This window comes from Microcebus murinus, chromosome 9 (assembly GCF_040939455.1).
Source record: "Microcebus murinus isolate Inina chromosome 9, M.murinus_Inina_mat1.0, whole genome shotgun sequence".
Lineage (NCBI taxonomy): Eukaryota > Metazoa > Chordata > Mammalia > Primates > Cheirogaleidae > Microcebus > Microcebus murinus.
This window is the reverse complement of record NC_134112.1, coordinates 43,634,841-43,649,095: the sequence shown is the minus strand read 5'-3', so window position 1 is coordinate 43,649,095 and position 14,255 is coordinate 43,634,841. Positions and strand designations below refer to the sequence as shown.

Sequence of the window (14,255 nt, the reverse complement as noted above, 5' to 3'; positions counted from 1 at the left end):
TTGAATGTGTGTTCTTAATGTTTATAGAATATGTGGATATCATGTGTAGCACTACTACCTATAAGATGAATTATACCATCTTACGGAATAAAAACTTCAAGAAAATGGCTCTAAAGTCTAAATCAATTTTATTCTATATGAAAACCATTCAGAATTCTGCACAATCTTGTTTCTCATCTTCAAATAATTTTTTTTCTATTTCAAACACTTGCATGATATCTTTACACAATTCAATTTTTGGATGCTATGTAGAGAAATCATTATCCTTTAAAACAGCTAACAAAAATTCATACATTCAGTTTGCCTTGGGGGGTTAATTTCCTATTTACTGAATTGTAAAAAGAAGTAAATATTATTCTGGAAATTTTATAAATCCCCCCTTTTGGCAAATCAGTATAGCACACTGGCTAAGGATACAAACACTGGAACCAGATTACATTGGCACTGATATTTGCTAGGTCTGCAACTTTAGCAAGATTATTTAATCTTTCTCTGCCTAAATTTCTTCTGCTGTAAATTGAAATTAATTTACCCTACATAGGATTGTTGTGAGGAATGAGTTAATACTTGTAAGTAGTTAGAACAGAGTTAGCTACCATTACTAGTACTATTATTCATCATTCTATCATCATATAAATCTTGCTGAAAAAACCCAAGCACTCTTTCCTAGTAGGAAGATTTCTTTGCATATGTAAACTATTCTTTTGCCATGTGTATTGACACATTAACAATACTTCAGGAAAAGAATCAATCGCATCGACTAGAAAGAAAATACTACATTTATTTTAAAGTCTTGGTCAATAGTGCAGTTTTATTTGCTGTGTTCATTGTAAGTCTGGTCTTATGAAGAATTTTCATTACTAAAAGTGCTTTAATGTGGCTCCTGTACTTGTATAGGTTACATAGGTTTTAAAAGTCTTATAAATTTGGTGAGTGATTTTGCTTCTGAGCGTGACGTGGTTCTCTTGGGTGCTTAGTTTAAGAGCAACACCTCATGCTCTACTCGTTCCAAAGAAGAAGAATATTTGGTGTTCTCTGCATTCCAAGGGAAACTTCTGCTTTGGGAGAAACAGTCTTTTAGGCGTCAAGGCTTTCAGACACCAAAGCTAACGTGTTTATCATTTCTCCATTAATTTGCTTTGCAGCTTGCAGTCCCCCACAATGATGAGTGGACCCGATTTGCCAGGACCCTGGTGGAGATTCGCGCTAACAGAGCTGACAGCGAGGAGGAGGGCACTGTGGAGATATCCACCTAGTAGAAACGAGCTGCCCTCACCGCAGCCCCCACCTTCACATCCTCAAGCTCAGCGTCCGCGGTCAAGTCCATTGTATTTCGTGTCCATTCAGTATCAGTGTTGCCGTAACATGTTGGGTGCCATGTTGTGCCAGCTTTGCTCCAAGTATTGCAACTATATCCTGCCATGCTTTCTCCACTGACCTGAAATTCACCAGAGCATTTCTATCTTTATATTTCTGTCTCAAAATGGAAGTGTGTGTGTGTGTGTGGGGGGGACTTTTACGGGTTTAGTTGTTGCCTTTTAACTACTTAGTAGCTGTATTTAATAGCTGGAAACCTCTGGTTAAATTTGTGCTTACATGCACTTCTGGAGTAGTCCTATTAAATCCATATGAAGCCAGATATGATTGGGTGCAGATGTGGTATGCCTCATGACATGGTACAGGGCCAAAGACTTGAGATGTGGTGTTTTACATGGTGACTCACATTATGAATGGATTTACTAGAAGAACATTGCTGTTCCTTATTTATTGTAGTGTGCTGCATGGAACATATTTATTTGAAAGCATTAAAATAAACGATCCTAGAGCATGTGCATAATGAGAGGACTGTATTCTCTCTGCTGCTGTTGAGGTTACATTAAGTTCCAAATAACAATTACAGTATGCCAGTTCCACTGAAGACATGAAATCTTTAGAGGTTTGTTGCAGTGAACGGAATGAATTTTAATGCCTATTATTTCTAGGTACTTTAACAATATTTCAAATATAGTTGACCATTGATACTTGTCATTGACACTAACACAGTCTGACAAAAGTCTGTGGTTCCTAAATATGACACCAGTGTTGCCAATAAAATATTCCAAACCAGGTCTGCACCAGTGTGGGTAAATCCTTTGCTTGGAGAAAGTCTAACTCGAATTCTGCTGTGGCAAGGAGTGGGAGAGGTACATTGGGGCCATGTTAAAGACTGATCATGAATTTATTTTAGCAGTCAACCTGGCTGGACTTAAACCAAGACCTCTAGTTTTATTTTTATGAGGGTATGTGTGTGGTTATTTTTGGAAAGCTCCTCCTCGTCTCTTTCAGCAAAGCCACCCTTGCCCAATGACAATTTCAAATGGTGGACTAGAAAGATGAATTAAGATGAACAAACACCAAATGTCCTACACATTTATTTTTTTTTAAATTTATACCAGAAAATGATGTTTATTACTATTGGGCTAGGAAATATGTCTATAAACAACTTTAATAAAGCTTTTTTCAAAAGGTCACTTCATGCCTAGAGAAAATGAAAATAAATAGTGGTTGAGACATGAAAAACATTTGAAGACAGGCTTTCAGCTTTTCAGGAAGGGAATTTCCATTGGTGCTTTGTTGGTAGGGATTCCTTGAACTGTAACGTTTCTTTTATTTTTGAAACAATGGTATACTTTTCTCCAAGTGCCCCAACCTTTTTTGGCACCAGGGACCAATTGCATGGAAGACAGTTTTCCATGGACTGGGGTGGGAGGGATGGTTTTGGGATGATTCAGGCATATTTGCTGTGCAAACTTCTCTGCTAATGATAATTTCCATTTGCTGCTGCTCCCCAGCACCAGCAGCACCGCCTCGGCTCCACCTCAGATCATCAGGCATTAGAACCTCATAAGGAGCGTGTGACCTAGATCCCTCGCATGGCCAGTTTACAGTAGGGTTCGAGCTCCTACGAGAATCCAATGCCATTGCTGACCTGAGGAGGAGGAGCTTACCGGTGATGCGAGTGACGGGGAGCAGCTGTAAATACAGGTGAAGCTTTGCTCACTCACCCACTGCTCACCTCCTGCTGTGCAGCCCGGTTCCTAACAGGCCTTGGACCAATACCAGTCAGTGCCCTGGGGGTTGGGGACCGCAGTCCTACAGTATCTAGATATTGAAATTCCTTGTAAACACTAATTAAAATTTTATGGATACAAAATGAGCATCTGAAATAGGTTTTTAAAAAAATCCAATGAAAAGTACTAGGGGAAAAAGTTTCACAAACAGCCTACCGGACCTGAGAATAAGTCAAAAATCCTTACGTTGTTATTATAGACCAAACTTGTAATGACTCAATGGGTGAAGCCTGTGAAGAGCTCAGGGCCCGAGGCACTTGCAGTAGGCACATGAAGAGCTTCTGTGCTCATGTGTCCCACTGCGGTGGCTGGGCTCCAGGATAGTCCACGATTCCTGTGTAGTGCCGTCCCATGTTGAATCTCAGCTGACCTTGTGTAACTGATAGCATACAGCGGAAGTGATGCTATGTGGTTTACAGGATATCTTAGTTCAGGCTGCTATTACAGAATACTATAGAATTCACAGTTCTGGAGGCTAAGAAATACAAAATCTAGTGTCTGGTGAGGATATTCTTCCTTGTTTGCAGGTGGCAATCTTCTCATGGTATCCTCACGTGGTATATATAGAGAGAGATGGTCTCTCTCCTATCTTTTCTTATAAGGACACTAACTCTATTCATAAGGGCTCCACCCTCGTGACATAATTACCTCTCAAAAGCCCCACCTCCAAAAATCATCACATTGGGGATTTAGGCTTCAACATATGAATCTGAAAGGAATATACACATTCAGTTCATGGCCCTGAACAAGGCATAAGAAGAATTACAGCTTCCTTCTAGGTCTCTTGGCACACTCACTCCTGATGTCTGAGCCACTATGTAAGAAGTACAACTGCCCTCAGACCTCCAGGCCACACAGAAGCTGGGCGTGGAGGGGCCATGTAGATAGAGAAATACTAGGCAGTCCAAAGCCATTCAAGTCATCCCAGCTGATGTGCCACATAGAATGTGGTGGCCATGAAAATGTGCCTCTCAGATCCCTATTGCAGAGAACATAATTGACTGACAGCTTCAGCTGCTTTGCTTTGAAATCCATCACCATTATTTGACCAAGGCCATGCTTCCCACTGGCTGTTCCCAGCCAAGATCAAGTATGGCAGAGATACTAAGGTAGGCCTATACCTTGGAGGCACAAAACTTCTCTGAGGTAACTTTGGCTCAAGGACTCCCTGTCAGCATTGCTAAAACTTTCTTAGAATTGTGGTGCAATCTAAGACTACCCAGCCAACCATCCTTCCTTCCTTTCTCCCCCTATATTTCCCTCTTTCCTTCTTGTTGTCCAACCAACATCATTGTCTGATGACTCTCCTGCAAAACCTAGCTGGGATGTGCTAGGACTGATAAGAGAATAAAGAGATTATACATCAAAAGAATCGCAAGAATTAGCATGTATCATTCATTAGGAGCCAGGGGAGTAGCACTGGGGTTGGATTTGGAGGTATTTGATCAAGGGGCCCAGAATGCACATTTGATAAGGAAGAGTTCATTGACTTTGAGGGGTTTTGGAGGGGAAGGGTAGGCGATATGTGATTTTATACTCTGGCAAGGACCCTAGGGGATAGAGTGGCTCTTAGAAGTCTGAAAAAGATGTAGCCTACATTTTCTTATGCCTGAGTTGCCACAGTTGATAGCACAGGAAGGAATAAAGATGAGGGCAATGGATATGTTAGGATAGATGTGTCATTTAAGGCCAGATGACACACCCAAGGGTTACATTACATAGGAACTGCCAGAGCAGACACCTTTCACCAAAGCCATTAGCAATGAGCTGGTAACACAGGCATAAAAAGCCTCTCTAGGAAGTTTTGTGGTGGCTTTCCTCAGCAGCCCAGGGCTGAGGGTAGGAGTGGCAATCACAGAGTGGGACTTGTTAGTATCCAGGGGGACGATTGGGAGCCCAGAGTGATAGTGGCTATTTGGTGGCAGTTAACCACCAGGAGTCAGGAAGCCACAATTACAGTAATGACCAGCTAGATTTGAGGGGTGGCCAAGGAGGCTTCACCCATAGGAAATTTGGGGAATAATGAATAGAACATGGCATCCCTAGGGGCAAAATAGACAGGCAGCCAAAAAGGATGGTGCTTAACATCTATGGCCAAAAACATAAAAGCAAGAATGGAGGAGCGGGAGGCTGATGACTGTTTCCTCAATAAGTCACATCCCTCTGGTCACTGTGTAGACCTGAGCCAATTTTCCAATCCAGAACCCATTGACTGAAGATGTGCTGGGTTGTTATGAGGAAGGATGCCGTTGCAAACATACCCCATGGTGATCTCCCCAGCCCTTCCCCAAAGGGACTTGTGGTCATTTATTCAGGTGAACATAAAATGCAGAGAGAAAAATCCATATATTTGAAGACTATTGGATACAACAGTCAATAAACAATGTGGATCTTAGTTGACACAGAAACTCCATTAGAGTGGTGGCTTATGGTGATAAGGTAATATTAATACAATGGGGTCTTTACTAAAGTCTCAGAGGCAGCCTTTAGTCAAGTCTAAGCCGCAGTGGGCTCACTGGGTCTATGGAACCTCACGGTGGCTATTTCCCTAACCCCTGAGTGTGCGATCAGAACTGACAGGCTTGTGTCAGGTGCCTGGCCTCTGGGGTAGGAGCTCTCCCAGAAGGGAAGGCCAAGTAAAGATCTCTGAAACTGCCACATTCCCACCTCCCCCTGCCAAGATAGTAAGTTACAAATATTACATCTCAGGGTCGGGGTAGGAGGATGGTGGTGCCACTCTTAAAAGCCTAAAAGATGTGGAATAGTGGTCCCTAAGATATATCCTTTTAATACACCCATCTGGCCCGTTTATAAATTAAATGGATCTTGGAGAATAATGATGAGCACAGCAAGCTCAACCAAGTAGGATCACTGATCACAGCTGCTATGCTAGATGTCGTATCATCCCTGGGACAGATCAATAAGGCCTCTGGTACATGGTGTGTGGCCATTGATTGATGAATTCATTCTTTTTCGTTTCAACTGCATAAGATCAGAAATAGTTTGCACTCATGCAGGAAGAAAAATATTCATTCACAATTTTGCCTCCGGAATATGCTACTCTCTTCCCCTCTGCAATCCTCCGAAGAGGTCTGGACTGCCTAAATATCCACAGAACATTACACTGATCCATTGTATCAATGGCTTCACCTTGATTAGGCAGAATAAGCAAGAGTTAACTAATGCCCCCAAAGTCTTGGTAAGATATATGTGCTCCAGAGCACAGGAAATAAATTCAAGGAAGAGTTGAGGACCTGCTACGTCTGGAGTTTTTTGGAATCCCCCCAATAGTTAGGAGCATGCAGTGCTATGCTCTCCAAAGTAAAAGGCAAACTGCTGAAGCTTAGAATCCCTCACATAAAGAAGAAAGCATAATACCTAGTAGGACTCTCCGGGTTATGAAGTTAGCACTTTCCATATCTAAGGATACCGCTCTGGCCATGCAAGGCTCTGGGTGGGGCTCAGAATAGAAATGGACTCTGCAGCAGGTCCAAATGTGGTGCAAGGAGCTCTGCTGCGTGGCCCATACAACCAGTAGAGACTATGATATTGGAGGTGTCAATGGTGGGAAGAGATGTGGCATGGGGCTTATGGCGAGTTCCAGTAGGAAAATTACAGCAGTGGCCCATGGGATTCTAGGAGAAGGCCATATCATCTGTAGAAAAAAACAGCACCTGACATGTTACTGGGTCCTGGTAGAAACAGAGTTCTTCACCATGGGACACAAACTTACCATGCAGCCAAATAGCCCATTATAAGTTGGGCCCTGTCAGCCCCACCAAGTTATAAAGTTGGACAGACCTAGAAGAAAGCCCTTGTAAAATGGAAATTGTGCATCGAGACACACAGAAACAGAGGGAGTAAGTAAGCTGCAAGGAAGCCCAATGTCACCCAACAGGATTTCCCACACCCCTACAGTCATATGTGGAGAGGGTGGCTTCTCTATGATCAACTGAAAGGGGAGGAAAAGGGGAGAGCTTGGTTTACAATGGGGTTGGCTCAGTTTGTGGGTGACAGTTGGAAATGGGTGACAGCTACGTGATAGCCATTCGGGGTAACTTTGAAGGATAGAAACTCTTCTCAATGGACAGAGCTGTGAGTTGTGCACCCAGTCAACCCCTTTGTGTGGAAGGAGAGGTGGCTGGAGCTAAATCTGTATGTATCCATGTCACTAACCTAGCTCAAGCCATCATCATATCTGTTATGATTCTTGCAGTAGCCTCCTAAATGGTCTCCCTGCTTCCACCTTTGAGCCCCTCAGTCTCTTCTCAATAAAACCACCTGCGTGATGTTAGAACGTTGAACTTCTCCACTCACAGCCCACAATGGCTCTCTCAACACTTGCAGTAATAATCAAAATCCTCAGAGTCGCCCACATAACTTCCTCTCTGATTTTATACCCTCGTATGCTAATCTTTAATTATCCACCCAAACTACTCTCTTTGCCCCCTCTTCCTTTGACACAACAAGCTCAGCCAACCATAGGGCCTTTGCACTAAATATTTCTTCTCTCTGAAATGCTGAAAGCATTGAGTTTATAAACCCTCATGTACATATTTTAAAATTCCACCTTTAATATAGTTAAGGCCATTCTTATGACAAATGATTTTTCAATTAACTTTTTATGTGTGAAAGTAGCAAGTTCCCTGAAGGCCTAAGGTCAATGTCAATATGAAAAAGCCATAGTTTAAAATGATAACAACAGCAACAGAAGATGAGTTTAAAAGCACTGGATATTCCCCATCAGGGAGTGGACTGAGAAAAGAGAGTTAAAAATTATAGGTAGAATTAAAATGAGAAGTATAAGCTTTGAATTTTCATTGGGGTGTGACTTAAACACAGTCAAATGCATAGGTATTAAGTGTTTGGTTCAACAAGTTTGAAACAATTATGTACACTCACATAACCACCACACAAAACAAGATACTGAACATTTTATTTAGCACTAAAAGTTCTCTCTCCTGGCCCTTTCCAGCAGCCATTCTTCTGATTTCTATAAAAATAAATTGGTTTTACCCATTCTTCAACTTTATAAGTGAAATCATACAATATGTCTTATTTTATGTCTGGATTCTTTTGCTCAATGTAAGTTTTTCTGACATTCATTCCATTCACGTGCCGAGTGTTTCAGTAATATGTTCCTTTTCATTGCTGACTAGTATTTCATTTTACAATTATATTGCTATGTGTTTATTTATTCACTAGTTGGGCATTAGTGCTCTTTTCACTTTTAGGCATTTTTATCAAACATCAATATGAATATTTTTGTACATTTCTTTTTATAAGTGTATGTTTTCTTAGATAAATATTATGAGTGGAATTTCTGGATCATATTGCAAATCTGTTCAATTTAGAAACTTCAAAGGAGTTTGCAAAGTATAATAGTTGTGCCATTTTGCATTCCCATTAACAAAGCATCAGTGTTCTAATTATTCCACAGCTTCTCTGATATTTGGTATTTATCGGTCTTTTTAATTTTGGCCATTCTGATGAGTATGAAATGGTATCCAGCTGTGGTTTTAGTTTGCATATGCTCGATGACTAATAATTCTGAGCACCTTTTCATGTGTTTATTGACCATTTTTGTATATTATAGTATATCTTCTTCTGTGAAATACCTGTTCAAGTATTTTGGCCACTTAAAAGTTATTTCTTTTTATTATAAATAAGATCATAATATTTGTATTATTAATTTACAGAATTTTTTATATATTCTGAGTATAATTCCTTTGTCAGATATGTGTTACAAATATTTTCCCCAGTTTATGGCTTAGAATTTCATTTAATAGAATATTTTGATTTGTAAAAATTTTAGATTTTGCTGGTCTAATTTATGAATTTTTATCATTTATACTTGATATTTTACAACCCTTTCTAGTAAATTTTTGTCTGTCACAGATCACAAAAATACTATCTTATTCTTTCTTTCTTTCTTTCTCTCTCTTTCTTTCCTTTTCTTCTTTTTTTAGACAGAGTCTTGCTTTGTCACCTGGGCTAGAGTGCTGTGACATCAACCTAGCTCACAGCAACCTCAAACTCCTGGGCTCAAGTGACCCTCCTTCCTCAGCCTCCAAGTAGCCAGGACTATAGGCATGCACCACTATGTCCAGCTAATTTTTTCTATTTTTAGTAGAGATGGGGTTTGGCTCTTGTTCAGGCTGGTCTTGAACTCCTGACCTCAAGTGGTCTTTCCACCTTGTCCTCCAGAGTGCTAGGATTACAGGTGTGAGCCACCATGCCTGGCCTGTCTTATGTTTTCTTCTGGACATTCTATTGTTTTAGTTTTTACATTTAGGTCTATAATGGGTCTTAAGTTAATTTTTGTGTATGTAATGAGCTAATAGTTAAGACTGATTTTGATTTTTCAGCAGGGCATGGTAGCTTATACCCTGCATCTCTACAAAAACAAAAAATTTAGCCAGCTGTAGAGGCATACAACTGTAGTCTAGCTATTTGGGAGGCTGAGGCAGGAGGACTGCTTGAGCCCAGGAATTAGAGGTTACAATGAGCTATGATCATGCCACTGCACTCCAGCCTGGGTGAAAGAGTGAAATTTTGTTCCAAAAAAAAAAAAGATATTTTTTTCTTTTAACCTATGGATATTTAGATACTCTGGCAATATTTGCTGAAGAGATTATTTTGTTTTGTTCATTAAATTAAATTAGCACCCTTGGTAAAAAGTCAATTGACTATATATGCATAGGCATATTTATGGACCCTCTATTCTATTTCACTAATCATTTTGTCTATCTTTATATAATATCACACTGTCTTGGTTGCAATAGCTTTATAGTGAGTCTTGAAATCAGGTGTAAGTACTCCATCTTTGTTATTCATTTTGAAAGATTGTTTTAGCTATTCTAGGTGTTTTGCACATGAATTTTAGAATCATTGTGGAAGCATACTGCTTGGATTTTGATTGGGATTTCATTGAGTCTATTGATCAATTTGGGAGAATAGACATATTAATGCTGAGTCTTCTAATTCATGAACAGGGTATATCTTTCCATTTATTAAGTCTTCTTCCATTTAGTTCACCAATGGTGTCAGGATATATGCCATGCACATCTTTTTTACTATTTATTCCTATGAATCTTATTTTTTATTCTATGGTGAATCTAATTTTTTATTGTTATTGCTTTTAAATTTTGTTTTCTAAAATTTTATTGCTAGTTTGTAACAAAGTTTATTTTTACATATTGATTTTCTATTTTACAATATTGTTAAATATTATTATTTAGATTTTATAGATCCCATTGGTTACTCTGTATACAACTATGCCATCTGAGATGAATGAAAACTTCTTCCTTTCCAATTTTTATCTTTTTTTCTGTTTCCTTTCTCTTTCTTTCTTTTTTTCTTTGCCTTACAGCACTAGCTAGGACTTCCAGCTCAATATTGTATTGAAGAGATGTGAGCAAATGTTCTTACCTTGTTAGTATCAAAGAGTTTCAATGTTCTGCCATTATCAGATGGAGGAAATTCTTTTCTGTTCTTAGGTTGTTGAGAGGCATTGTCATGAGTAAATGCTGGGTTTTATCCCATTCTTCTGTATCTATTGATATGATCATATACATTTTCTCCTTTATTCTGAAAATATGAATTATACCAGTTGAATATTTTTAAATGGTATTCCAACCTTGCCATCCTGGGATTAACATCATTTGGTCAACATATATTTTTTAAATTTATTGCTAGATTATATTTGCTAATAAGTTCATAAGGGTTTTCCCATCATTCTTTCTTAGAAATTCTGTCTTGTTAGTTTCTATTCTTGTAATGTCTTTGTTAGGTTTTAGTAATGTGGTGATGCTCACATTATGAGTTGAGAAGTGTTTCAACCTCTCTATTTTGTGAGAGTATAATATTGATATTATTTCTTCCATAAATGTTTGATGAAATTCACTACTGTAGCCATCTGGCCCTGGAGTTTTATTTGTGGGAAGGTTTTCAGTAACAAATGCATTTATTTAATAAAAATCGGCTATTCAGACTTTTTAATTTATTTTTGGTTAATTTTGGTAAGTTGTTTTTTGTAAGTTGTATTTTTCAAGAAATGCATCCATTTCATTTGTCAAATTTATTAGCATCAAGTTGTTCATACTATCCACCTATTACCTTTTAATGTACATAGAATCATAATAATGTCTCCTTTTTAACTCCTGATGTTGGTAATTTGTGTTTTCTTTAAAAAAAAAGTCTCTCCAGAAGAGTTATCAGTTTTATTAATCTATTCAAAGAACAAAGATTTAGAGTTGTTTTCTTCTATTGTTCGTTCACTTTTTCTTCCTTCTACTGTGGGTTTAATTTGCTTTTCTTTTTTCTTACTTCCTAAAGTAGAAATTTAGATCATTGATTGTAAACACCTCTTTTTTCTAATATAGGCCTTAGAAGTCATAAAAATCCCTCTTAGTACTGCTTTTATTATATCCCACAAATTTTTTATAAATTGTGTTTTCATTATTATTCTGTTCAAAATATTTTCTAACTTCCATTGTAATATATTATCAACCTATGAGTTTTTTAGAAGTATGTTGTTTAATCTCCAAATATTTGGAAAGCTTTGCAGATATCATTGTTTTTATTTCTACCTTGATTCTGCTTGGTAAGAAAACACACAGAATAAGAAATACCTTGTATTTCAAATCCTTTGAAATGCATTAAGATTTCTTTTATGGACTAGCATGTGGGATAGCTTGGTAAATGTTCCATGTATACTTAACAAGAATGTGAATGTTTCAAATGTTGGATATTTAGTTCTATAAATGTTTTATATTTTCTATGTGTTCTATCAATTATTGTGAGGGTGATGTTAAAGTACCAAACTATGGTTGTGAATTTGTCTAGTTAATCCTTTAGGTCTCTCCATTTTTATTCATACATTTGGAAGCTCTGTTACTAGATACATATTTAGGTTATTATATCTTCCTGATAAATTGCCCTTTTATTATTATGAAATCTCTTTCTAGTGTCCTTTTATCTTAGCCAGAAGGACTCCCATTAGCATTTGTTGCAGGACAGGTATGTTAGTGACAAACTTTCAATTTTTGCTTCTCTAAGAATGTTATAATTTCTCCTTTCTTTTTGAAGAATAGTTTTAACAGAAATGGAACTTTCCTCTGATAGTATTTTTTTTTTCCTTTCGGCACTTTGAATAGCTCATCCTGCTGCCTTCTGGCCTCCATGGTTTCTGATGAGAAATCAACTGTATTAGGGATCCCTTGTACGTCATGGGTTGCTCTTCTCTTGCTGCTTTATTCTCAACCTTTTAACCTTTCATTTCTTTTCCTTATATTACTGCACGGGCTTAGTGGTTCAGTCTTTTACATAAAGTATGAAATAAGTTGTAGGTTTTGGAAGATACCATTTACCAGGTTAAGTTTCCTTTTATTCCTGGTTTGTGAGACTTTTACAAAATTTGTGTTGAATTTTTAAATATATCTTTCCTGAATCCAATTTAAACAATCATGATTTTTTAAAAATTAGTATAATACACTAATTGTTTTTGAGTGTTATGCTTAACTTACCTTCCTGTGATGAACCTATTTGGGCATAATGAATTATCTCCTTTATATGTTGTTGGGTTCAAATTGTTCAATTTTTAAAAGGATGTTTCTGTTTCTGTTTAAAAAGGGATATTGGTCTATAGTTTTGGTGTTTTCCTTATAATTTCTTTACATGGTTTTGATATTGTGGCAATACTGTCATTGTCAAAGGAGTTGGGAAGTAATACCTCCCCTTCTATTTCCTCTAAGATTTTTGTAGAATTTTAATTATTTATTCTTTAAATATTTGGTAGAAATCAACAGTAAAGGCATCTTGGCTTGGATTTTTTTGGGGGCAAGATTTTTAACTAAGAATTCAATTACTTAAATACAGGTATTCACAATATCTCTTTTTTTTTTTAGTGTGACTTTGCTAGTATGTATCTTTTGATGAATCTATTTTATCTTTGTTGTTTCATTTATTAGCATAAATTTGTTTATGATATTCCACTTTACTTCCTGTAGAGTCTGTAGTAATATCCCTGCTTTAATTTCTGATATCGATGATATATTTGTTTTTTCTTTTTTTTCCCCCTGATAGTCTGCCTAGAGGGTTTTCAATTTTATTGATCTTTTCAAAGAATCAGATTTTGGTTTTACTGTTTTTCTTGATTGTTTTCCTGTTTTCTATTTCATTGACTTCTGGCTCTTTATTATTTTTTATCTTTTGCATCTTTAGGGTTTAATTTGCTTTTCTTTTTCTAGTTTGTTGAGGTGAAAGATTATATAATTGATTTGAGACCTTTTGTCTTTTAATGTAAGCATTTAATTGTATACATTTCTCTCCAAGCTGTAACTGCATTGTAAAAATTTTGATATGCTGTGTTTTCATTTTCAATGAATATTTCAATGAAATATTTTCAATGAATATTTTCATTTTCAAGAATATTTCCTAATATTCCTTGTGATTTCTTCTTTGACTCATGGGTTGTATAGAAGTATATTGCTTATTTTTTAAATACATGGAGAATTTCTAAATTTCTTTCAGTTATTGATTTCTAGCTTGATTCAATTATAGTCAGAGAACATAATGTGTATTATTTCAATTCTTTTAAATTTATTGAGACTAATTTTATGGCCCATACTACGGGTAACCTTGATGAAATTTTATTTGTACTCAAGAGCAATGTGTATTCTGCTGCTGTTGGGTGGGGTGTTCTAAATTGAATTAGGTCAATGATTTGATAAATTTAAGTATTCTATATTTCTATTGATTTTCTGCCTATTTACATCAATTACTGGGAGACATGTGTTGAAATCTGGAGGTATAATTGTGGATTTCTTCTAGTTCTTCTTCCAGTTCTATCAGTTTTTTGTTTCATGTATCTGAATTAGGTATATACACATTTAGGATTTCATGTTTTTATGATGAGTTGACACCTTTATCAATATGAAATATTGCTCCTTATGCCTTGTAATAGTTCTTTTTCTTAAATCTATTTTGGCTGATATCAATGCAGTCAACTCCAACTTTTAATTTTTGATATGTTATTACATGGTATATGTTTTTCCATCGATTTATTTTCAATTTATCTGTGGTTTTACCTTTAAAGTTAGTTTCTTTAGGTAGCATATAATTGGGTCTTGCTTTTTTAAATTT

At 36.9% G+C, this 14,255-nt stretch overlaps 1 protein-coding gene across 4 annotated transcripts in view; it reads left to right on the top strand.

Moving 5' to 3' along the window:
* Positions 1-2,106, top strand: part of DYNC1I1 (dynein cytoplasmic 1 intermediate chain 1) — a 299,135-nt gene extending 297,029 nt beyond the window's left edge. For all 4 annotated transcript variants that reach the window (XM_012757075.2, XM_012757068.2, XM_012757076.2 and 1 more), the window contains one exon: positions 1,146-2,106. In XM_012757075.2, the coding sequence (XP_012612529.1) occupies positions 1,146-1,256 (111 nt within the window). In that variant the 3' untranslated portion in view covers positions 1,257-2,106. The remainder of the gene's footprint in view (positions 1-1,145) is intronic.
* The last annotated feature ends 12,149 nt before the right edge of the window (positions 2,107-14,255 follow it).